Raw genomic sequence first — 26,633 nt, 5'->3', positions numbered from 1 at the left:
CGCCCTACCAACCAGTTTATCCAGTCTTCCATCTCTGTCCTGCCTCTCTTTTTACTATGATATACACTGCGCTAATATAAAAAAGGAAGCACTACGAATAACTTTTGATCTAATTATCTGATTTTCATCTGCTATGATTCAATCTTAATGTTTCACGGAGTTAACCTCAAATATGCTAATTAATTAGAGCAGACGATATTTGAAGTTACGAAATAAGTCATTTAAACGTACAGTCTTTCAATAAACATTACTTTCTCCCGGCGGAATTCTTGCTCCTCGAAACATGGGGGATAACCACATTCTGGAAAAAAAGTTGTGTGCTTAAAATTTGATTCCTCCGGAACGTTTCAGCTGATTTTGTTCAAATTTTATATTTTGCTACAGCACTGAGCCTTGATGGCTCAGAGGTAACGGCGCTCAACTGACAATGTGAAGAACTGAGATTCGATCCCCAGTGGAGGCTTGAAACATACCTAACTTCCGATCAATGGGTAACAACTTGACTAAGAAATACATGCGACCTATGCGCAATGCTTACCGCATTGCCGCAATCAGACCGTTGGTCACAAAATTGTGGAGTTTTAACCAATTCTACCCCGGGGCAAAACGGGCTGTTATTGGAATACTTTTTATAAAATTATAATCTTGAAGTTCATGTAAAAATTTTAAAAAATGTTTGAAGAAGAAATTTCAATATTTACCCCCAAAAAATTTAGAATTATTTTTTCCTACTAAATAAATGCATTGTGTTTGAAAAATAATTAATGAGATTTTTTTTAATTGAAGGATTTTTATGGTTTTTCTCCTGTTTATTTGAAGAAAAGAAATGTTCGTGGGGCAGTGTTGGGGACTGGTGAGTGGCATGGAGAGAGACGAAGCTTCTTAATCTTTAGAAATCTTTCTGACTGAAAAGAATAAATTAAAAAAGATTAAAATAATAGTGAGCATGAGTGGTTAACAGCTGAAGTTCAAGTGGCACGCTTTCAAGATCAATTATTCATTGTCATTTTGAAGTATAAAGTAAAATTAAATGCTGTATACAAATTTGTCTTCCATTTTAAGGGAGATAAATACAAAGTTGTTTTGTTTTTCCTGAAGGCCGACAGATCATTGAATTATAATTTCAAAGCAGGTTACCCAAGGTCATCTTAACTCATCTCTATTTATCCAAACTATTGTACCTTGAAATATTTTGACAATTGCGTGGATTTACTTCTGGGTGTCTTCAGATAATGTATATATTTTTCTCTAAAAAAAATAAATCTATTCAAACGAAACATCTTTGTTTGTATACTTTTTAAATTACTTTATAGAATTGCAAAAACCTTGCTGAATTGTGAACATAATGATCATTGTTATTTTTAGTTTTTCCCTATGTTTTTGCTGTTAAACGATCCTTTAAATATTTAGTTAAAAATTAAAAAAAAATTTGTAATTTTTAACCGCATCCATTTGTAATCTATTATTCTGCATGCTAAAATTTTAATGTTATATCCCCTACAGCATCGGCTCCCAATTGTTTTCTTCTACGAAACTCCAAATAATCAATTATTTTGGCGGAACCCCGATTTTATAAATGAAGTTTATTAAGGTAATTATAAAAGTTGTAACCCGTAAAAACTATTTTTAAAGTTTTTATTTGTAATAACTAATTTTTTTTATTGTTTTATCATTAATCATCTTGAATTAGGTTTTATTTCCTACAGTTAAATTTGCAATCCTTGTGCTATATCAAGTCCAGCTATAAATTTGTTTTTGTTGTATATAGCTAAGATGAAAATGATTTAAAAAGGCCGAATTATGGTTTACTTCGAAATGAATACTTAAAAGAACTGCCATATATAAACGTTGAAAATGTTTATAAGGAAAACATATTGCTTAATTAAGAAATTTATTTGTTTCGATTTGAAAATGCAATAGGAAAAACTAATGCGATATTTTATAAATGCTTGTGCTTTTCTTAATTTGTTCTATATAATGTCATTAGAAATATAATATTTTCTTTCAAAAAATGCCATTTCTATTTTATTGGCATTTTACTTGAAATAATTTCATTCAGGCAAACCTAAAGATTAAATAAATTATGATTTATAAGTTGTATCTAAATATTATCGGAGGTTTCAAAACTCATCACTGGTCTTAAGCCCCTTCAAACTGGGAACCCTTTTAATTCTTCCACTGAACCCCAGGTCTCCGGGGGACATCATTTGGGAACCGCTGTCTTACAATAAACTTCAATGAAATTAAATTGGGGTGCATTTATGTAAGTACTTCATCTTGTCTAATTCGAGTGTTTAGATTTCAAATCGAAAGTTAGTTTTGTTCTTAAATGTGTGGAGTTTTTTAAAATGGCATTTTTAGTCAAATTTTAAAATGTACTAGCTTGAAAGCGTTATATGTAACAGGGGATCGTGCGAACGTTGCTGCAAACTTCTAGAAGGGGGTGAGGGAACACTTGACCAGAATTGAAGTTGCATAGCAAATCTCATCGTACGCATCTAAGGGCATTTCTCCATAATAACCTATTCAGAGGCACACGAAGAAACAGTTCTTAATAGGAACGACATTCACGAGCATTGATTCCTATGCTATATTACTCCTGATGTGTCCTAACTTCCCTAGAAGTTAGGACACGGCCCCCTGTTACGCATGACGTTTTTAAACTTGCACATTTTGATAAAAAATAGACTAAAAATTTTATTAAAAGAACTGTAGATCGGAGAAGGAAACTGATTGCAGATTTGAAGTCAGCTACATGAAAATATCCAAAAACCATTAAAAATTCTCATACAAGAGTAAAAAAACAAGGAAATAAATGTGCACCAGTGATATTATTCATATGAATTTAGAATTAAAGGAACTCGATAGTATTTATATTTTACAATCCTTTATTAAATAAGTTATGATCAAAGAAAAAGTAGTGTTCTAGAACGGGACTCAGTTTTTGAGATAGTATCTCGAAATATTCTACTATTAAAATGTTGTTTTTTAATTGGAATTTGACATTTTGAAATCTATATAATAATTTAGATACAGTTCTGTTAAACAGATATTAGTTGCTCTTCAAAATTCGCACATATTTCAGTATTTTTCAGGAGTAAGTTTTAGCGTTCTTAGCACTCATGGATAATATTGGAAGCGACTTCGAAATTCTAGCAATTTAGGGATTAAAATTATTTCTTGTGACCTAATCCTTATCAGATTTTTATTAATCTTGTTTTATTGCTTTTAGTAGTTAAGTGTCAAGTAGAAATGACAAAGTTCCACAGCATTTTGTCATTTCTGAAAAACTTATAATACCTTATATTTCGGAAGAACTTCCTAAAAAAGCTTCAGAGAGTCTGTTTTGTTTTTCGTCAAAAAATTATCGCAACAATAAATTGAAAAAAAAAACATATGGTTTTCTTAAATTGAAAAAACTAATTGCTGCAAATCGAACAAAATTTAGAATTTTGCGACTTTGAGAAAATGCAGAGAGAGACAGGTGAAAAATAAAAATTCTTTCCTTGTTAATTTTTCAAGGTTAGCTTAATAAAACTGCGTTTAAAAATATTTAAGTCATCTGCTCTTATTTCGTTTATCTCAAGGTAAAATTATCATATTCATAAGTTCACTTCAAAGTGTCAAAAAATATAATGATGTGTTTACAAATTTATATATTAATATTTCACTGCCTTGTTCCCTTATGAACTTAGTTTGAGCAAAAATGAAATTAACTTGCCGTATTAAAAAATTCATTATATACCTTTTTTATGTCATAATTAACAAGTCTAGCTTGTTTTTGTTAAGACGGGTTACTTTTTCACAAAGAAAGTGGGATTACAAATGTTTTATTATTATCCTTTTTAGGGATGGTTTTGACTATAATAATACATCAATATAAATACTTCTAATTGGATCTGAAATAAAATTGCAGAACCATTTCAAACCTAAAATGATATACGACAGAAAATTATTTCCACTTGGTTTTAACGTATAAATACTATTAATTACTATGTGTTTTAGTTTTTAAAAATAGTATATTAAGTTACACAGTCAGGCACTAAAACCAACAATCTCTGAAAAAACAGATCATAGTTACAGCAAATTTCAAATTTTATTTCAAATTTATGCTTTTTGTCATACATCTCAGAATAAACTTTATTTTTTTAAACTGTTTTTTTTTGTCCATAATCATGAAACTCGTTTATCCAAAGATAATTTAATGCAAAAAAAAATCAAAAAAGCATTTTTTTTTTGTATATTAATTAAATAACAGCAGAGAATATTTTTAATAACAATAACCGAGTTTGATTTTAGATAAAAATCAACCCCCACAACAATTATTATCATAATAAGGTCTACTCTTCGAACTATTAAAATATCATGTTAGCTGGTAGAAATCTGATTTTTAAATCAAACGTTATTCAATGTGTTTCATTTTTATTTTTTATTGTATGTACCCTGTAAAAGTTGAAATTCATTTAAATTGGCAGCTTTAGTTTCACTGCAAGTACTAATAAGTTGGGTTTTTCAAACTTTAATTGAGCAATGTTGTACAAGCTGAGTAGACTCGATAATTCCTTTAATTTCTATCTAATTCAATACAATTTTTGTTCCTATTCTTTTACTTATCTTTATTTCATAAAATTAGCAGTGATAGAATGTTTAGTTATCTAGTATTAAGTAACGTTCAGAATTAATCATACTTGCAAACATTCGAAAAATTAACGGTCATTGCTCTCTATTATTGAAAAGTCAGTTGACGTAGATTATTTATTCAATCGAACAATAAATTCGAACATCAAAAAAAAAAAAAAATAAATAAATAAAGGCTTCCACAGAAAATATTTTTGTGTTCTATCATCAAACATTATCAAATTATCAACTTTTATCAAATCATCTTTTTATCAACCATTTCTGAGAAAAAAAACAATGTTTAAAAATAGATCAGACTGTTATAAAATGGTGCAAATTTCATTCAAACATTTTACACATTTTCTCTCAGCCATTAGCTATTTTTGAACAACGAGTATTTAAATATTTAATACCTAAATTGCTTGCCTTATATTATATATTTTATTATGCTGAGAAAAATTAAATAAAGTTGCATTAAAATAATCTGAAACAGCCTTGAAAGAAGATTTTAAACATCAGACACTAATGTTCCTTGAAAGACATTGTTTATTTCGGTTTTGCACGTGGACTCAACTGTTTATTGATATTTAAGATATGTAATCAAGAAAGCACGCACTGATAAGGTTAAAAAGTCAGAAGAGTTAAGTCAGTTTTCTTTGATAACCAGTTTTAAGAAGTAATGATAGATGAAGTTAGAGTAAATAGTCTATATGGTTCAAACCAATGGTTGTCTATGTGGTTCTATATATCTATAATAGTCAATCGTATCATTCTTAACTCCCAAGGATAACACTGGTATGTATTTAAAAATCTATAATAGCTATAAACGATATGGTTTTAATTAAAAATTGCATAACAGATGGCATAATTTTCTTTCCTTTCGATAATTATGATCAGTTGCTGGTTGATAATAAAGTTTCAAATTCAGAGATGAGATTTTTCTGCTTTTTAGCGGATTTCCGCTTTTTTCACTTTTGTCTCTCGAAATTCAGCATTTTTATCGAAAACTCTGATTCTCTAAAAGTTTCACTTTTTTTATGACTATTCCGCTTTTTCAGAAAATTCAGCCTTTGAAATAAAATAATTATATTTATTTCCGATTTTCAAAGATAAACAGAAAATTCAAACTACATAGCTACCAACCCATCAGCATTTTCACTTATTTTAGCTATTTTCTCCGCGTTTGCGTACAGAAGATAAGATTTTACGCATTTTTACTCGCCCGCCAGATAGCTCGTATTTTCGTAATTCAGACGACGCTGCTTCAAACAAGCCTTTTAGAAGTCCCAAGCCCGGAATCAGCTAATACCTCGATTCTTATCCACGCGATTTTAATATCAAACATAGCTTTTCGTATTTACGTGATTTAAAATTCCGATATCGCGATTAGTCTGTACACGTTTTTAAAAAACCGTGTAGCAATTCGTATGTCACGCCAGTTTAAAATCCTATGTCGTGATTCGCTCATGCGGTAATAATATCAAGCATTGATTTTCGCATTGTGATTTAAAATGAGGCATTGGGATTCGCATTTACGCGTTCCAAAAATTACGCATCATGATTTATATTTACACGATCAAAAAATTATGAATCGTAATTTGTATTTACGTGATTTAAAAATTCTACATCGCAGTTTGTATTTTCTCATTTTCAAAATAGAATATCTAGTTTCATATTCACGTGATTTCAAAATCCATTATCGTGATTCATATTCATTCGATCCAAGACATCACGACATCCAAGATCGCAATTTGTATTCACGTGATTTTAAGATCAACTATCGCGATTCTTGTAAGAAGTAAGCTTTTTTTTTTCTTAAATTAGTTACTATAAAGGTGAGTGTTTTTCGAACGACAATTACTAGTACATGTAGCCATTATAGCATCAGCGAAACTGGAAGAAAATATATTCAAAACTAACATTCCGTTCTTGCAAAGAAGAAAAAGTAGGATTTGTCAAAAGATGTCTGAAGATGAGCTAACTACTAAATTGATCCTCAATCTGCTTGTGTCAGCTTTGCTATTATTACAGAAATATATAAAACTTTTCCCAACTGGAGGACCCTTCATTCACAAGTTGCATTACAAGCAATTTGACCATATTAAAGGAATTTTTTCCTTGTTTTGTGAAACATGAAGCATTTGCAGAAATCGGAAATTAAACAAAAATAAAAAAAAGGATAGTGCAAACATAAAAAATATAGCAAACGAAAGCAATCACTTAAAAAGTGATTCAATTCTTTTTTGGAAAAAGAGCTACTCAGCACCAAAATCCATAATTTAAAAAATAATGTTGCTGTTATTCATGCTATAAAATGCAAAATTCTTATCAAATGAAACATAATTATCTAAACAGTTGCTGATTATCATGTAATTTTTCAATCTAAAATAGCAATTTTTGTTCGTTAAGGAATTACTATATATTTCTACTTCACAGTTATTGATTTGTTTCACAGAGCTCCAGCTAATTTAGATTATAATATGAACATAGTGATTCCAATTGTAAAAGTTTATTTTCTTGTTTAAATAATTTTAAAAGTCATGTTACTGATATATTTGCTATAAATCACGTAGCAGTATTTATTAAAAGAAATGAAATATTAATGTATGTTCTCAGTAGTTTTAATTTGCTAAACCAGGCAGTTTCTCAAATAATTATTCTCTTATGTGAACTGAGGAAAAATATAAAGTCATAGCCTTATTTTTTCAATTGGTAATCTTAATTTTTACTAGATGTTAAGTATCGATGTAATCATTTATATACTAAATTAGTACACAATTTTATGTCAACACATTGTTATTTATTATCTTAAATTGTCTGGAATTTATTATTAAACGATTACACGTGCGTAAAATTTACTCACGTGGAAATTCAGCTTTTTTGCCTTTCGGCCAATCAAAGGAAAAAGAAAAAAAAATTTTCTTGTTATTCATTGAAGAAAGAATTACTCGAAAATTCTCACCGAAACATCCGCTATAACTTGTTTTTTGGGGAGAAATGATTATATTTCTTTTGTATATTACCACATATTATTGCTATTTCGAACGCTATTTATAATTTCGCAGAATTTCGTTAGGATGGTAATGTTGTAGTTTGACTCATCAATGTCCCAATAAACTCTACATTGCACAACCAAATTTTAAGAGTTAGCATTCATTTAACATGAGAACATTTGCTTAACATAAATTACTAATTAATATAATAATAAGTGTTTACAAAATTTATCTTCATTATGTTACAAAATCATGAAGGCCTTTTTTAAATAGTAAATCAACTTTCATCATTGTTCATAATGAGATTCATAGGCTTAAAGTATAATGCATTAGACTTCGTTTATTTATTTGATTAGTCCCTCCTGTCTTGTCTGACTTCAGGTGATTCTGCAGATATCACTACACTCAGTAATTGCTTCAATTGTAACCATCATTCCTAACCGTATGCGAATTGTGCTTCTATAAGAAGGTTGCGCTTCTAAGGTTAACCTTCTTCTAGTAGGTTGCGCTTTTAGTTCCTCGCATCGACTTTTGAGAGTGCAATTCATAATAGCCTAGCACTATTTCGGCGATAAGCTTCTGCTTGACCAGGAATAATATATACTTGTAGAAACGTTTTATGCCAGAAATAAATTTGAGGCATTGGAGAAATGATTATATATGCAATAAAATTATATTTTCTTGCAGTATTAAAATTTATGTATAGTGTAAGGCTCTTAGTCTTAATGAAACATCATTTTAGGCTATACCTGGCAAATTGTCATTTGGTTTAACATAGAATATAACCAAGGGATTTTCAAAATAATCATCTTAAAATAACTTTAAAAGAAATATAGTTTAAATCTAGTTTTTATTTTGAAATTAGAGAAGTAAATAAATGAATTAAATTAAAAATCACTATAATAGAAAATTGCTTAATTGACGAAAATTAGGGAGAGAATTAGTTTAGGTATCACTTTTACTATCGATTGTTCATGCATAATAATTTTATTCATAAAAAAAAAACTTGTATAAAATTATAGTTTCTGATGTTCCCCTTAACATGTAAATGTAAGCACCCGCAATGCTCAGCAAAATGAAGCTTTTCATTCTGGTCGATTTGTTAAACCAGCAGTGATCAGCAAGTGGTTAAGGTGTGCTATTCTTTGTAATTTGAATAGGCGTCTTAAGATTACATAATTACCTCACTCTCAATAATTTTCTTTTCTCCGTTACCATGGTTTCGGAAAAAGCTCTCTTTCTCTCACTGCAGTATGTTTCAATAAGAATTCGAATATATATATATTTGATGAGAAAAAGTGAGATTTGCAAAAATCAAGAAAGGAAAAGTGTAAAGCAGGGGTGTTAAACTCGCGGTCCGCATGTGGCCCGATATGAATATTTTTGTGGCCCAGTCAATATATCCGAAGCAAAGTAAAAATAATTTGAAATTGTAAATTAGAAACGAAACCAGCATATAAAATTATAATATACTTTATTTATAAACTATACGGAATATTTTAAATTGTACGCGCGAAAATATAAAATTCAAATTGGCTGAAATGGCCGTTTCACATTAAGCTATCAATTGGATAGTACATATTCAGGTTTATCCTACTACAGCGAGATAAGTTGGTTATCTTGCCTCAAGGTTCTCAAACAATTCTGGGATTCGAAAGAAGAAATATGTAAGTTTTTACATACTAAAAATCAAGATGCGAGCTTGTTCTCCGATTAAATATGGGTGCAAGATTTATCTTTTATGGTTGATAAAACCAAACACTTATCCGATTTAAATTTATTGTTACAAAGCAAGGATCAGATCATTACAAACATGTTTGACATAATTAAAGTATTCAAATATAAACTATTTCTTTGGGAAAGGCAACTAAAATATGAAGATTTAACGCACTTCCCAACGTACAACAAGAACAAATCTAGTTTAGATGATACTGCATCGTAACAAAAATAAGCAGAAAAAAATTTCAAACCTTAGAACAGATTTTGAAACAAGTTTTAAAGATTTTAATTCTTTGGAAGACAAATTTTGTTTGTTTTCTTCGATTTTCTCAATAAATATAGACTATAGAAATATTTTCTCAGTAAATATAGTACCCAGTTATATGGAAATGGAAGTTATTGAGATTCAGTACGACTCAAATCTGAAGGCAAAATTCATTGAAGTGGATGTGCTTGAATTTTACGAATATTTACCGCAAGGTTTGAAAATACTCGAAAATTCGCATATGAAATTATTTAGTATTATAGAATTATTTTAATTAAGTACTTATCATTGAGAGCAATTATTTTCTGTTAGGAATGGAAATAAATCTCCTGTCCGAAACCGTATTAATAACGCTCACGTTGAGTAAATTTTGAAAGTAGTCTCGGCCAATAAAATTTCTCCTAAAAATAGTAAAGATAGTAGCAGAGAAGAGATGTCAAGTATCAGAACGTAAAAAATAATTTAACTTTTATTACAATGTACTATTCAAAATAAAAAATATTTGTTTCTATGAACATTGATTTTTTTTACGGCCCACCTAAAGTTAAGCATTGTTTATTTGGCCCAAGTTAGCTTTTGAGTTTGACACCCCTCGTGTAAAAGATCCAAAAAATCGCATAACACGTAATCTTGTGGAACCTACTCTATTTAAAAAAAAGTATAGCTTTAAAATAAAGTAGAAGTAATTTATATGATCTTGAAAATAGAACTAACGCCATGTTTTTAAATAAGTGTAGTTGGTACATTTATTCAAATAAGCTCTTTACCAGTGAGATATTTTACCTCGAAAAAAATACAAATATCTTTTTATTTGTAGGTTTTCTGAGAATAGTGCTGTTATTGCATAAACATGGCTACTCGAGAAGTATTCGAAGTATGGGATTACCTTGTAGTAGCAACTATGCTTCTAATATCGGGTGCTATTGGTGTGTACTTCAGATTTTCTGGTGGCAAACAAAGGACTACAGGTGAATACTTAATGGCCGGTAGAAATATGGGACTAGTACCGGTCATAATTTCCTTAATGGCCACCGTGCAAACTGCCGTTGGTACTCTAGGATTTCCTGGTGAAATTTACCTCTATGGAGCACAGCTCTATCTTTACCCTTTGGGATTCACTGTTGCATTGATACTAGTTACTTTCGTCCATACGCCAGTGTTTTTTGGGATCAAAATCACCAGTGCATATGAGGTAAGTTGCGTTAGTTTTTTTTAAAAAAATATATATATTATTAAAATGATAAATGAGATCCTTATGTAGCCTAGCACAATAATGTACCATCTCTGAATAAATATGCTTTTAATCAACATTAAATAAACCTTTTCTACTGATTTGCATTTTTGGACGCATAAAATAAGTCTTGAATCTTTTTTCCCCAGAATAAACCAAAATTTAGATATACTCAATTGGATTGATTCCTTGAATGATTTACCAAAGCCATTTAGTCTTTTTTATTTTAGTTTTAATTATAATTTTTTATGCTGGATTTTTAAAAAAATCTTTAATTACTTATTTACAATTTTTTTAGTGAGCAGTGTTTTGAAAATATTAAATAGTAATTCATTATAACGTATTTAACTATTTTCATTCAATAACTTTTTGATGATTATTATGACTACTTAGTGTGCAAAAAAAGTTATGAATTTCAATTTTTTTATTTGTACTGCTATAAATGAAGAAATTATTTAAATTAATGAAAATTTAAAAACTATCAAAATAATAAACATGAGTATTCAACTTTGGCTTTTTTACGCAATCTTAAAAGTGCTTTTTTACGTAGTAGTTGAAATATGCTATAAATATTCCCGTAATAATTTTTACTATTATTATGTATGTATTCTTGGGTAAGTCAAAAAAATTTTTTGCCAAGAAAAATAAAAATAAAATTGATTTTTTCTTCTATTTGATCCATTTTATTAAAGATTTTGGAAATAGGCTCTAGGATTTATATTTGATTGTGGCTAGGAAAATTGCCTGCTTTGCAGAGAGAGCCATAACATTGGATATAGTGCAAACTCTTAAGTTCAAATCTCAGATTTTGCAATTTTTATTTATTGAATTGTGTAGATCAGTATTTTAAATTATTTTTAAAATAAGAAATATATTATTTAATTATGAAAATTGATATTTTTATAATTAATTGTTCCAAATGCGTCTAACTAATATTTTTCCATTAATTTTATTTCAATGGTAGTACTTAGAAAGAAGATTTGGAAAAACCACTCGAACTATTATATCTGGCTTATTTATAATCCAAATGGTACGTATGATAAAAAATTTTCTTTTTTCTGAAATTCTTAAAAATTTACTTCCATTATAAATATTCATTTAGAGCGAGGAAATAAATTGGTTTTTAATTATGTGACTTTTGAAGTCTCCAGTAATGTATTTTCTCCTAATACACTTCTATTTTTTTAACAATGTACTTAACAGCTTCGTAATGTATTGTTAATTATTGCGTTATATAAATTTAAATAAAATTGCAACGAAATTTTCCAAAAAATGTTTTATTGAGCTAAGGCTTTCCTATTGTAAAATACTTAAGTTTTAAGCCTTGAAATCATCCGTGCACAGTCAAACACGATATTAGCTTTCATAAAGAGAATGAGTTAAAGTAACATACATCAAGATACATTAACTGTTAACATTCATCAGGATTATTAGAAAAATTATAATTGCACAAGGTATTTGGTGAATGGCTATTTAAACTCTGATAAAAATTTGAAAAATCAAACAATACGAAAGTATCAACACAATGAACACTAATTCAAAAATTATCTTATTTTTACTAGATTTAATATTTTATATGTTATAACCAACGTTGAACAGCTGAACCAATTCTTAGTTTATGACTATCACAATTCAACTCCATAGCTTTATAATTTTGATTCCAACTCAGAAGACAAGAGCACTCCTAGATCAAGTATTGGAACAACCTGCATGACTTTAGTAGAGGACTTTTTGTTTAAACTAATCCGGAGTTGCGTTTCATGGAAGGGAAAACCACAAAAACCTCCCATGGATAGTTCGATCTGAGTGGGATTCTTACCCATGAACCATCGTCCACCATGGATATTTTATACCAGCTCTGTGGCCGGTGCGATTCGGGATCAGAATTCGTATAAACCAGCCACCTAGCGGTGATTGGGAATCAAATCTGGGTTACCTAATTGGGAGGCGAACGATCTATCCCCTGAGCCACCCCCCTCTTAGATTTAATATTTGAGACTAATTCAAATTTCACTACTTACTAACTATAACTTATACGTCCTCCTGAGACATTCGGTAACATGCTGACCACTACGTTCTTTTTAGGTTTTCTCTTGGCTCATTTTTTTCTGTCTCGTGGTTTTTCCTCTCTTGAATTAAGTTAACAATTTTAAACATTTGAATAATAATAATAAATTAAGCATTCTGCAAACAAAATGGCTTCTTCAGATAATTAACTATACTATAGAATTATATTCTATTAAAATAAATATATATATATATTTTTTAATGGCGGGCACTTGGGGGTTGTCCCATTGGCCACAGAAATGCCAGAACTGCTACTCTCTTCTCGTTACCCAGTGGGCACCTGTGGCGAAGCCACGGCGGTGGAGCAGGGTCGCCCACGTCGCACAACAACAAACCCGTTTATAGGGCGGGTCACATTCACACAATCACACACAAAGGAGAAAGGACATAGAATACAGAGAGAAAGAAACATCCATGCCCTGAGCAGGATTCGAACCCGCAGTCAGGCACGCTAACCACTCGGCCACAGCTAGGTCGGCTTAATATATATATATATATATATATATATATATATATATATATATATATATATATATATATATATATATATATATATATATATATATATATATATATATATATATGCATATATATATATATATATGCATATATATATATATATATATATATATATATATATATATATATATATATATGCATATATATATATATATATATATGCATATATATATATATATATATATATATATATGCATATATATATATATATATATATATATATATGCATATATATATATATATATATATATATATATGCATATATATATATATATATATATATATATATGCATATATATATATATATATATGCATGCATGCATGCATGTCTGTCTGTCTGGGTTGGGGGAAGGATTTGGAAGATATTCAACTTATAAAATTAACTAAAAATACACAAATTATTCTAAAAAGTAAATCAAAATAGTATTTTTTTGTACTGTAACCTAAATACCTTCTTTAAATAAATAATTAACTAGTTTTTGCTTTTATACTTACAATATATGTATACTTTTTTTTCACAGGTATTATTTATGTCTGTTGGTCTCTATTCACCTTCAATTGCTCTCAGTGCCGTTAGTGGATTGTCACATTTTATATCCATTTTGTTAGTTGGTATTGTGTGTGCCTTTTATTGTACTTTGGTAAGTTCGAATTCAAGCCAAATAAAAAATATATTTTTATTAAAGGAATATTTTTGTAACATTTGTTTTCATGAAAAAATATTTTGCAGTTACAATTGATTTGTTTTTTATGCATGATTTACCCTTATATAATTTAACCTTTCTAATTTACAAAATAGATAACTTGATTTATTTCTAGCAGTCTTAGTTGCTTAAATTCCTTCGCAAAACAAATTATTTTTGTTTTCAAGTAAAATGCAAAATCTAATAAAATTCTTCTGTTTAACTTCTTGCTAAAGTAATCTAAATCTATATCTCAATCTTAGGTAAATAATGGTAATAAATCAAAATTAATATTGATATTTAAGTGTTCTTATATGTATAATATTCATGAGTATTTCTTATGTATTATTCATAATTTATTGGAGAAGTTTATAAAAAAATTTATATTTTAAATCCTAAATCATGAAGTTAGGATTTTAAAGAAATCTAACTTGTAAAATTTTTTACTGTAAATAAGCTAAAGAGCTGTTTCGGGGATTATAAATATTACTTTTTTCGAATTTTTGATTAGATTGAGTTTTTAAAAAAAGGGTTATGCGAGAGAATTAAATTATAATAATAATATTTTAATTATAAATGCATAGCTTTTGGCATCAATTACAGTTGTAATTTATTCTTAAGAGTTGTAACAAGCATTTTTTGTAATGACTTTGTGCAAGGAAATCTACGAATATTTATTGGAATCACTTTAATTGCGCTCTGTAACCTCTGCCTTTCACACATATTTTCAAAATCCTGGTCAAAACTGAATTTTAAAAATTATTCACTCTTCGGTTTACAAAATAAAACTGAAGGGTCAAAATACTGAATTATTTTTTGATTGATGGAAGAAACTCTGAGAAGTTCAAGGACAATTATTAAAAATATCTTCAAATTACATTCCATTTTTTTCTAAATGGAGTTCCCCAGATTTCAACATAGTTTCTCTTTCTCACTTAAGTATTAATTTATGAGCTTCTATGTCAATATATTTTTGTCTTCACTTTTAATTAATCCTAATAATATATATTAAGGGTAATGATGGTAATTATAGAGCACCTTATAGAGTCTAAAAATGATCTAGTAACACAAGCATGAATTGAAAAACAGTACAACGGCATAAACAATGGGATCAAGAAAAAAGAGAAGAAAAAAGAACGAGACAATTTCTACAACATCGGAGAGTGAGTAGTAGCAAAACTAAACTCGTAAACTATGTCTTGCAGCATGACTAACAGCAAGTGGCTTATTTTGTGGTTGAGATACATTCCTTAAAACAATAATTTTAAGTAATTTGTGAGATGAATTCACCATAATAGTTTAGGCATTGAATTTACAAAAATGTTATAAAAAAATCGTAAAAATAGTAGTCCGGACTGACTATAAAGTAAACCTCCATTACTGTGTTTAAGTACATGAGATGTTAAGTGGCAACGCATCTAGAGTTTAATCATATATTTTATAGGGTGGAATGAAAGCTGTTTTGTGGACTGATGTATTTCAATCTATACTGATGTTCTTTGCTTTATTGTCAGTTATTATCAAAGGATCTATCGATGTTGGGGGATTTCAGGAGATGTTGAACATTGCTGGAAAAGGTGGACGATTGAACTTTTTCAAGTGAGAAAAATGCATTTTATTGGTTTTACTGGGCATTTTCATACAGTTTTAGAATAATAATATTCATTTCATATAATATTATCGAAATATGAAGAGACTTAAAATATGGCGACAAAATGAACCTTGCTTTAGAACTGAACCACTTTATATATATTTTAAGAAAAAGTTACCAATAATAAAAAAAAATAACTTGGTAAATAACTACACTGTTTTTTAAACAAATGGTATTTTTTTCCTCTCTCTTATTATTATAAATGATTCTTTTTAAAGAACAAAAAGAAACTTTTTTACTAAAGTTTGGAATCATTTTAGAGGCTATATTAATGTTGTTTATGAACAAGTAAAGTATAAAATATAAAATATTGGTTTTGTATTTCAATTTAGATCAAAAATTACAGAGCCGTTTAACACTTTTTGATTGCTAATATATCATCTTCACTAACCAATATACTCATTTGAGATTGTGATATCATGAAAGATGCTAAATTCAAATATTATGTAGTCGTAGAGCTATTTTCGTAAAAATATATTTTGAGTTACTAAATTCGTAAAAATTCAAGATTATTTATCTAAAGAACTCTTTTAAAAATGTATTGGTTAGCAGTTAAATAACTTGCAATAAATAATAGTTTTAAAGTTAACGATTCGATGGTCATTATAATAGTCCATTCATTATCTGAAGACAATTGTAAGAGACAAATCATGGTACGAGTCATTTAGCTAAAATATAGAGGTTTTGCGGAACGTTTAGACAGTTTTTGTTAGGCACGGGAAAAGCACAATGACATGCCAGCGTTGAAATTCTCTATGAGATCTCAGCGTTCTAAGGTCGATCGTCTTCTTACAATGGAATAACTATAGGTGTTACTATTTGAAATCAGCGATTAGCAGTTGTGATTTAACATGACTAAAAGGACTGTTTTTCTTTAGCCTTTGATTTCAGGTCCAATTATTTAGGTAAATAGCGTATAACGCATTAGGTATAGCGTATTAGCGTATAGCGTATTAGGTAATAGCGTAATAGAAAACGTATTTCAACTTTCTTATACACATCGTCTAAATTTGTGCAACAAACAGCTCCTCAACTTTAAATTAGTAATTGATTTTTTTTACTCTATTTCCGGCATGTTTATTTTTCTAAAACGTGTAAACGTAAAAGGTTTGAATATTTTTTGAAGACATTTAAAGCATTTTTTTAAATGTAATATTTAAATGTAAGAGGTTTTAATGTTCGATAATAGTAATTCCTTCTTATTCTACGATACGTATTAAAAATTACACAATTATTCCCTAAAAATGTTAAACAGGAAATAAAAATAAAACCTAAATGGACATAAATGTAGGAAATTCAGGAATGAGAAACATTTTTGATTTGTGTAATGAATTGGAAACTTTATTGAAACGTCTCACGTTATTGAAATGACTTACGATATTGAAATGCCCTACGTTAATAAAGCTAAAATATATTTTAGTCAAACATTTTCTTTTTAAATTTAATAATTTCAAAAAAAAAATTTTTGCGAAAATAAATCACTCGATATGAAGTTTGTATGCTGCTTTTAAATATTTGATCTCTATCATATTCATTCTATCAGTGCCAGTCCGTAATTAATCAATTATCTCAAGTTTATCTATAAGTTCTAATTTTCTTAAGCGTGTCATTCTTTTAATTTTAATTATTTTAATTTTGTTTACGCATTAAAAGAATAACTATAAGATTACTACTATTAAGTAGCTAAGATTACTACGTTATTCTTCTCCAATTAAATGTTCTTTAATCTTAAAAAAATATATTAATATTTTTAGCACAACCTTTGACCCAACTTTGAGATTTACAGTATGGAGTGCCTTGATTGGAGGTTTTATGTATGGTTTAACTACATGTGGTGCTAATCAAACCCAAGTGCAACGGCTGTTGTGTGTTAGCTCCCTGAAAAGATCGCAGTTGTAAGTGCAATTTTTTATTAATTTTTCATATTTTTTTCTGATTTATCTGCTAATCAATTATGTAAACTATAAAACTTGAATTTGTGGTTGACAACTTTATAAGTTATATAACATTACGCAATCGAATGAAAAATGTAACATAATCAATTGAGCATGAAAACACTAAGTGATATTTACAGGTAACTTTAGCTTTTTGATGTTATTCGATTAATATTCTGAAATATTAAGAACATTTTTCTTTGCATACGTGCCTTTTTTTGAAAGACTCATAATTATAAGCAACTAAGATAAAGTTATTATTGTATAAAAACTAATAATTAATTTTTAAAAAGCATTGAAAATAGGAGAAAAAAACCTTATAACGTATAAAAACAGCGGAACTCGAGGGTTCCGTGGAGAAGGTAAAGGTCTTCCCCAAGTTAGGTCCTTTTATAACCAGTAATGAATTTTGAAACCTATGAATATATTTAGATCCAACATACAATTTGTAATTTAATCTTGTGGTTGTCTTTATGAAATCACTTAGTAAAATGTTAATCAAATAGAAATAACATTTTTAAAAGGAAAATATAACATTTCTAATCACAATATATTCTACAAATTATGAAAAAACAAGCATTTATAAAATATTCTTTTAGTATTTCCTATCACGCTTCGCAAATTAAAGTAACTAAATTCTTAAATAAAGAAACATGTATCCGTAATAAACATTTTTAACGCTTATAGCAGCTCTAAGTTTTCATTTCGAAGTAAACCATAATTTGGCTTCATTTTTAAAATTATTTTCAGCTTATGTATATACAGCAGAAACAAATTCCTAACATGACTAGATACAGCACAAGGACTTAAAATTTAACTGTCGGTCATAAAACCTAAATTAATTAATTATTAATCATAAAAAGATGAAAAAACTTTATTTTCATTCCACTAATTAAATATTTTAATTATAGTTTCTTATACACTAAAACTTCAAATTAATTACCTTCAATTTTATTGTTAATTTTTTAACTTTATCTTTATTTAAGAAGTATTTTTGAACTTTATTTATGAAGTAGGAGTTTCACCGAAAGAGGGTTGATTAATTAGGGTTCCATAGACGAAAACAATTGGGAACCGTTGGTACATAAATGATAGCATGTTCATTTTTTCGTATTTATTTGAAAGAAATTGCAATGAGTCACGAGTGCCATTTCGATAAAGGTCAGTGACTTGATTTTCTGTGATTATACTAATATTTACGCAACATAAAAATATAATTGGCTGTACACTTACAGTTTATTTCGTATTTTGTTTCAATTACTATAAGGCATTACATCATTTTTTTGGTATTTAACATGCAAGAATTTCTTGAATCAATAATTAAAACGAAAATTTTCACACACTTTCAATTCACTCTTTGTTTCTGACTTAAAGCATAGTTATTTTTTCATTTAATCGGTTTTCAAAATGTAATTGTTTTCTACATTTAGGATTTTGCAAGAAAATATATTAAATGCAGGTAAATATTTTAAGAATTTTTTTATCTGAAAAAAATATTATGAAAGTGAAAGTTGGACTGAATATTGTAATATTTGTTCAAAAGTTTAAAAAAAAAATATTTAAATTTAGTGTCTAATTTCAAATGTCTGAGTACTTTTGACCAAAAATTTCATTCGAAGCATCAAAAATAATTTCACGAATAATAGTTCGATTATACCTGTCTATATATATATATATATATATATATATATTATAGTAATTTTTAAATTTCTACTATATCTTATTTTTTTTAATAATATTTTATTTATTTTTAAAGATTTTATCTATATTTTGCGTTACAACGATATATTTTTGTTTATTTGGCATATTCTTTTTTCTTTTATATGAATGTTTGTTTACTTATCACTTATTTCAGGGCACTTGTTATCAGCATTCCAATGAATTTACTAATGTATTACACAATTTATACATGTGGGTTGGTGATCTATGCAAACTTCGCTGGATGTGATCCTTTATTAAGAAGTGACGTCACTGGAATTTCTTCGGCTGATCAAGTAAATCTTTCAGTTGCCTAATTAAATTAATACAAGTAATTAATTTCCTAATTAAGTACCAAAGATAAGTCACACTCAATACTCTCCTTACCTTAAAAAAGAGCGTTGATTACTTAACATAAAACTTCTGAAATAAAATACTTTTTAACCGTTGGCGTAGTTTAGACAAATTTGGTATTAAAACACTGAATATTCTGATACTAATCTAAAAACATTTCAAAACTCGAAGTTCTTTCACAGTTTTTACTTGAAGCTGCATGATTTGTAAATGATCGCACTCACTTACCAGTTAGTGACTCATGTTCAAATCCGGACTGTGGATGGTTAATTCGTATCAGCTTTTCACTCACGCAAATCATGATGCTGAAAAAAATATCCAATTTTTTATCTAGCTCAACATGGAAGGACTTCGTTATTTTTCTTTCATTGTACATCACTTGCCAGCTACATTACTCAAAATTTCCTCCAAGATGGCATGTTTGCACTAGTGTTTGATCTTGAAATTTCCTTACCAACTAGGTTAAGTTTAAAATTGGAAGGTTATGGAGTCTCAAATTTAATGTGTATACGTTTTCGAAGAAGTTGATGAAATCAAACTAAATATAGAAAAAAAAAATATCTAACAGTTATTCAAATCGGTGAATTTCCCCTAGGACTCCCGGTGGCTAAGTGGTAGCGCTTTACGCTCCCATGCCACAGGTCCTGAGTTCGATTCTCCGGTCGGGCAAGGTTGACTCAGCCTTTCATCCCTTCAGTGGGTCGGTCGATAAATGAGTACCAAGCATGCTTGGGAAGTAAACACTGGGGTTCCTCGTTCATCTGACCACCTGACCGGAACATCTGCTCCTGCACCCCAGAGCCCAAAGTCAAGAAAACTGAGATGGGCACAGTAGGCCTTGGCCCTCTATGGGCTGGCGCGCCACTGAGTTTAGTTTAGTTTTAGAATTTCCCCTAGTGCAAGGTCGAGGAGTTATTTCTGGAGTATCATCCACTCTGTCCAAATTTGGAGCCGTGATGTCTCAGAGAATAGAGCTTTCGCCTTCCAATGAGGTGAACTGGGTTCGAATCCCAACAATAGCTGGTCGAATACGAATTCAACATTCGGCTCGCACCGACCACAGTGCTGACGTGAAATATCCTCAGTGGTAGACGTATCATGGGTTAGAGTCCCCTTGCCATCAGGATAACCTTGGGAGGTTTTCACGGTTTTCCTCTGCGTGTAACGCAAATGGGGTTAGTTTCATCAAAATTCCTCCACGGAGGCAAATTTTTCCGAATATTTGATCCTGGAATTCCCTGGATAGGATTCAAAATTACAAAGCTACTGCGTTGAACATTAGTAGTCGTAAATCCAAAAATTGGGTCGGCTGTTCAACGATGGTTATAAAATAAAATACAAAATATCTATGCGAATATAAAGTTGAAAAAATTTCTAAAATTTGTGTGAATGAATACTTTATTTCACGTTAATAACCATTTCGAGCGCTCTTATACGCTTCAAAGGATGTTTTTAAATCTTAACAGCAATAATTGATAAAGTTTAAATCAATCGTTGTTGGTTTCCTACGAAATTTGGTGATAATTATCGTATATTTAAATTATTTAACTAAACTCTTGAGTGATATAGTGGTAGGGCGTGTTTTACTTGTATAACAAATGTTTTTGGACCATTAGTAGTTGCTTGGAGAATAATTGTTTTTGATTTGTCCAATTTCAAAATCTTAACAATATGGCGGTCAAGATGACTGTTTGCTTTCTAGAAATGATAAAATGTTCGGGTGATGAGTAAAATGTGAGTTCTACTTGTCTGAATTGACCGACTGAATTGACAAACTAGTTATAGCATATTAAATTCGATCCTTTTTATTGATTGATAAAAATAATGATTGTAGATGATTATTTCAATTATTGTAGTAGTCGTCTACATCTGTCAATTTTGAAAGATTATTATACAATAATTAACTTTTATTCTCTTCGATTGCTCTCAAATTCATATTAATATTTTGTCTGAGTTGTGTGTATGTTTGATTAACAAACTAATTTTATTTTAAGAAATACTGTACACAAGTATCCTAAATTAGGATTTTTGTTTTATATTGTATCGCAAAAGTATTTTGCTAATTATTATGTTTATCATATCTTACTGTAATTATAAATTTTAGCGCAACTTAATAACGAATATAATGGGCGCTACGTTACAAAAATCGTGCGGAATAACACCTGGAACTATCCTTGATCGTGGGACACTTAGTGAAACACCCCTTTATGTAAAGTAGTTGTAACATTTTCGGTGCTTAGACACAAGAAAATTTTTGACAGCGTAATATGTTGAAGTTCAAAATTAGAAAGAAACGAAGTACTTTTATACAGTCGTAATTGCAAAACGGGAAAACTGTTTATCAATGTTGATAAGAGGAAATAATTTTTAATCCTTTAAAAGCAAATTTATATTCGAGTGTTGATAAAAAAAGAATCTTCTTGGTTTTAGTTCAAAATTAGAAAATTAAGAAGTTAGATGTAGTTTCAAATCTGATTTGATGTAGCTGTTCAAAATTCATTTTCGATTTCAATTTATTTTTGATTTATCTTAAATTGCTTTGATTTATTTTAAGGAACAATAATATTTTAAAGAACAGTGCTAATAGTGGTTAACCCTTAAGCACTTCAACGCATAAATAAGTAAGCAAACATTTAACTATTAGCTCATTCTTGTCCGCAAGCTTCCCTATATTGCCAACAGTTTAAGTTTGAACTTATTAGGTTTCTATTTCGTATACGGTACAATGTATTTAACAATAATTAGTTAGTTTTTTTTCTCTCATTCCTGCAAATGAATTCAGGAATTGTGCTGGACAGTTTTAAAGCAGATTTATGAAACTGATATGCATATTTTAACCCTCTGAGGGTTAGTATCTACTTTTTCGAACTTTCAGGATAGGTTTTTCTGCGTTTAAAAGGAAACGATATTCCCAAATTATTCAGTGGGGGAATAGAACATAGCACAAAACTTTCAGTACAATCTTAACTCAACAACTTGGCTCAACACTTGGAGGGTTAAATCTGTAATTATACTGATTAATTTTTAATATATTTTTATCACGATTGTCAATTTTTAAAAAGCTGCAAGATAGCTGTATATTTTAAAACACTTTTGGCACAACAATAATGAATATTATAGATTTCTCAACTGTCGAAGCTGCAGTTACATAAAAATACTACTAATGTAATTTATAAAAATCCTACATTGTGTATAATTTCTTTTAAGTTTTTATTTTACAGTTCTACAGTTATTTTTAATTTTTTCTATCATATTAATTGCTTTTAAACTTTTGTCATAAAACTTGTTCTGAAATTTTAGAATTTCAATCAATAGAAATAAATACACGTATTTTTTTCTCAATTTTCAGCTCTTTCCATACTACATGATTCGATCTTTCAGCATTTATCCGGGAATGGCAGGATTTTGTGTGTCTGGCATTTTCTGTGCAGCCTTAACATCTATATCATCCGCAGTCAATTCTCTTGCAGCTGTAACCTTTGAAGATTTTGTGAAACCATTTTGTAAATGTAATTCTTTGGTTACGGAAAAGTCATCCGCAAGGATATCAAAATTTTTTGGTAAGGCTCTGATAAGTCGAAATTTTCCAAATGTTAACTATCAAATACTGATTATGAATACATCTAATTGTACACGTTACATTGTTAAAATTTTCCAAAATTAATTTTTTTCCTAATTTATTTTATCATGTAATATCTTTATTTAGTGATTATGGCGACAATGATTTTAAAAACCATCTGGTTTTTGCACAATCGTAATAACATTCATTACATTAAAAAAAATAATTATTATTTTATCTAACTTCAAGCAAATTTTGTAAATTTCCAATTCTTCTTCCGCTCTCATATTTAATTTAAATTTAAATGATTAAAAAAAAGTATGTGAAAGAGAGTATAGTTAAAACTACCAGAATATGGTGAAATCTACCCGTGTTTCTGGCTCTATAAGAGCACCAAAAAGAACGGAAATTTTTTCTGATGCGCTTTGATAGTGACTGTTGGTAAAATTAACAACAAAATGAGGCTTTATTATTCACTGTTTGGTAGTACGTATGGTAAATATACGATAAGTCATTAATTTTAGCAGTATACTAGTATAATTTGAGATGACAAAAATGTGTTCAGTTTGTCAGGTTTTTCCTCTATTTTACTCAGCAAACGCTTGTCAACTTAGTTTTTCGTCGTTTAGCTGTTTTTACTTCTGTATAAGCAGTAAGTTAACATCCACCAACTTTAAAAAACGTAAAATTAGAAATTCCTGAATTAGACTTATCTAAATCAGTAAGTCAATAATGATCCTAACATCTTAAAATAGAGGAGTAAGGGTTGCGGGTTCGAATCCCACAGAAACCATGGAGCTACTTATTTATATTTATTTATTATGTCACTTACGCATACAAAGTTTGGTTTAAAAACTCTTGTCATGTCAAAAACACAGATAGCATGAGATAAAGAAAGACATCAAAAACACATATCCAAGGATACGATGGAACTCGAACCCGCTACCTCAATGCTTCAATAGATTTTCTTTGTTACATCTTTCTCTGACTTATGCTATTTGTTCTTTAACTTTACAAGTGTTTATTATAAATAGCACTTTGTAATGAGATTTACATATGTGTAACAGTAAATAAATGAATAATATTTTGGAATAGTAAAGTTTATTTTTTATTACCTGAATTATGTTATTTTTCATAAGAGATCAGTACTATTTATGTACTATTAGTACTATTTCAGTACTATTTAAGTAGGGTAATTATACCAGGTTTTTTCCCCTTGTTGTAGGACATAACCGTAAATTCAGGAATTTTTTTTCTTTGTTCCGAGGTGATGTGTCTGAATCAAAATTAAACGTGTAAATCCCGAAAGTAATTTTTCTCGCTCATCCGCGCAAGGAAGTTATAGGACAGACAGAAACTTACCATATCAAGCTGAATTCGAAATCCTGTCCAATCTTTTTGTCCCAATAACCACTTATTTAATTAGTCTAAATAAGTGGGTATTGGGACAAAAAGATTGGATAGGATTTTGAATTTAGCTTGCTATAGTAAGTTTCTTCGTTCTATAACTTCTTTAGACTCATTAAATAAGTGCACATTCTGATGCATTTTTTTAAATGTTTTTCTTTAGAAATACCGTTCTCACAATGCTGACTTAAATTCAGAAATTTTTTTTTTAAGTCTGTTAAAGCAAGATAAGAGGTGTAAACTCGGGGATCCAATCCCTCAATCTGAAGTGGCGATTATATTTCCTCGTATTCCTTGCTATGTGAAAGTTTTCAAAGCCCTTCGACATACGATCCCTTAGCTGTGAATGACAGATTTTAATTCAAATTTCATCAATTCAGATTGAGTTTGCAAATGTTATAATGTTGTAGTCACAATACTACATCTATAAGGGTAAAAAAGGTTACCTTAATAACTTAACCAAAACGATCGATTTATGAGCAGAGCACGTAATATTTAGATTTACGAAAACATTACAGATACTCTAGATGATATTTATTGTTATTCAGTCATAATACTCAGATGTGGTGATGGAAACAATGTGACAATTAATAATCAAAACAGAGATTTTTCTATGCATTAGCACTCTTTTCTAGTTAAAATAAAAAAAGTAACCATTTTATTATGACTTAAGTTTTATTGTTTTAGCATTGATTGTATATTTCAGCCTTATTCTATAGTGCCCTGTGCATTGCTATGACCTACATTGTTGGAAACATTAAGGCTATTATTCCGGCGGCTTTTGTAGTATTCACAGCTATTGGAGGTCCAACTTTGTCAATAATAACTCTAGGCATGATATCGACAACTGCTAATGAAAAGGTAATTATTGATTTCAATTTTGCAATGAATATGTAAACTTATTTTTCTCCGAAAGAAATGAGAGAGGTGCAAATGTAACAAAATCGAAATAATGTGCCTTAAATTTCAATGTTTTTCATTTTTGCTATTTTTTAAAGCTTCTCTTTTTGTACTAGTTCAATTATCAGTGTTCATTTTCGCAAAATTATAAATAGATTGCATGATTGCTACTACCATTAAAAAAATTGTGATGAAACGAATCCATTAATGATATAGGAAACTCCTCAAAGTATTAAATATTTGAATGAACCCTTTACTACATTTGTAATTACATAATTTCAGTTTCACAAATATTTACTCTTTAATTTAAAAAATTTCAATACGCCGTCCATTGGTCATTTACATTAATGATTTATTACAATTATTAGTGCCTTCATATACCATCATATAGGTAATTCCAGCTATAGAAAATTATTTGTATCAATTTCCAGTGATGCATTGCGGTGACTACTTTGTCCATATAGCGGTATATCTATGTAAGCATCTTTGTTGGGTTATTATTTTCTGAAAAATATGGCTTTCACACTCAATGGCTTTTTAAAATTGTTTCCGTGTTCTCCTATATTTGTGCGACGACATACTTCTTAGCGTCGTTTAATTTTGTTGAATTCAGTTTTGTTCACAAACAAAGTACGCCTCTCGAAAATGCCTATTAAAACAAAGTCAGGCTTCAAATGAAAAGCAATGTTTCGAAATCTCTGAAAGGGAATAAATTAGCCATAGGGTAAATTATGCCCCACAAAGGCTTCAGTTCATTTACTTTTAAGTTAACAAGAACTTTCCAGCTTATGTGTATTCGTGGTGTATCGGCTACACTGTTTGGCTTCTTCCCGAGAGGTCATGAGTTCAAATCCGAGCTATGACTATTGAATTTTCACTCATTTTTCTTTTTTGTTTTTCAAAAAAAATATTATTACTATTTAATATATTTTATTCATTTTATGAATTATTATTTAATGCAAAATTATCATTAAATTAAATTATCAAATTATAATTTAAATTAAAATTATGAAATTAAATATTATTATAAATTATT

The 26,633-nt window shown here is 29.1% G+C and overlaps 1 protein-coding gene across 4 annotated transcripts in view; it reads left to right on the top strand.

Moving 5' to 3' along the window:
• LOC107444059 (putative sodium-dependent multivitamin transporter) overlaps positions 1–26,633 on the top strand; it is a 54,215-nt gene that overhangs the window by 18,426 nt on the left and 9,156 nt on the right. For 2 of the 4 annotated variants that reach the window (XM_016058125.4, XM_016058122.5), the window contains exons 2-9: positions 10,412–10,786; positions 11,790–11,855; positions 13,933–14,052; positions 15,539–15,693; positions 17,500–17,640; positions 19,535–19,673; positions 23,081–23,291; positions 25,404–25,558. In XM_016058125.4, the coding sequence (XP_015913611.1) occupies positions 10,445–10,786; positions 11,790–11,855; positions 13,933–14,052; positions 15,539–15,693; positions 17,500–17,640; positions 19,535–19,673; positions 23,081–23,291; positions 25,404–25,558 (1,329 nt within the window). In that variant the 5' untranslated portion in view covers positions 10,412–10,444. Of the gene's footprint in view, positions 1–1,570; positions 1,592–5,304; positions 5,413–10,411; positions 10,787–11,789; positions 11,856–13,932; positions 14,053–15,538; positions 15,694–17,499; positions 17,641–19,534; positions 19,674–23,080; positions 23,292–25,403; positions 25,559–26,633 lie in introns of those variants that run through there. The other 2 variants (XM_087165675.1, XM_016058124.5) reach the window with 2 other exon arrangements.

The sequence above is a fragment of the Parasteatoda tepidariorum genome, chromosome 6 (genome assembly GCF_982258835.1).
Source record: "Parasteatoda tepidariorum strain Cologne lab strain chromosome 6, Ptep-v5.0, whole genome shotgun sequence".
Taxonomy (NCBI): domain Eukaryota; kingdom Metazoa; phylum Arthropoda; class Arachnida; order Araneae; family Theridiidae; genus Parasteatoda; species Parasteatoda tepidariorum.
The sequence above is the reverse complement of the archived record's forward strand: the minus strand, read 5'-3'. Positions and strand labels throughout refer to the sequence as shown.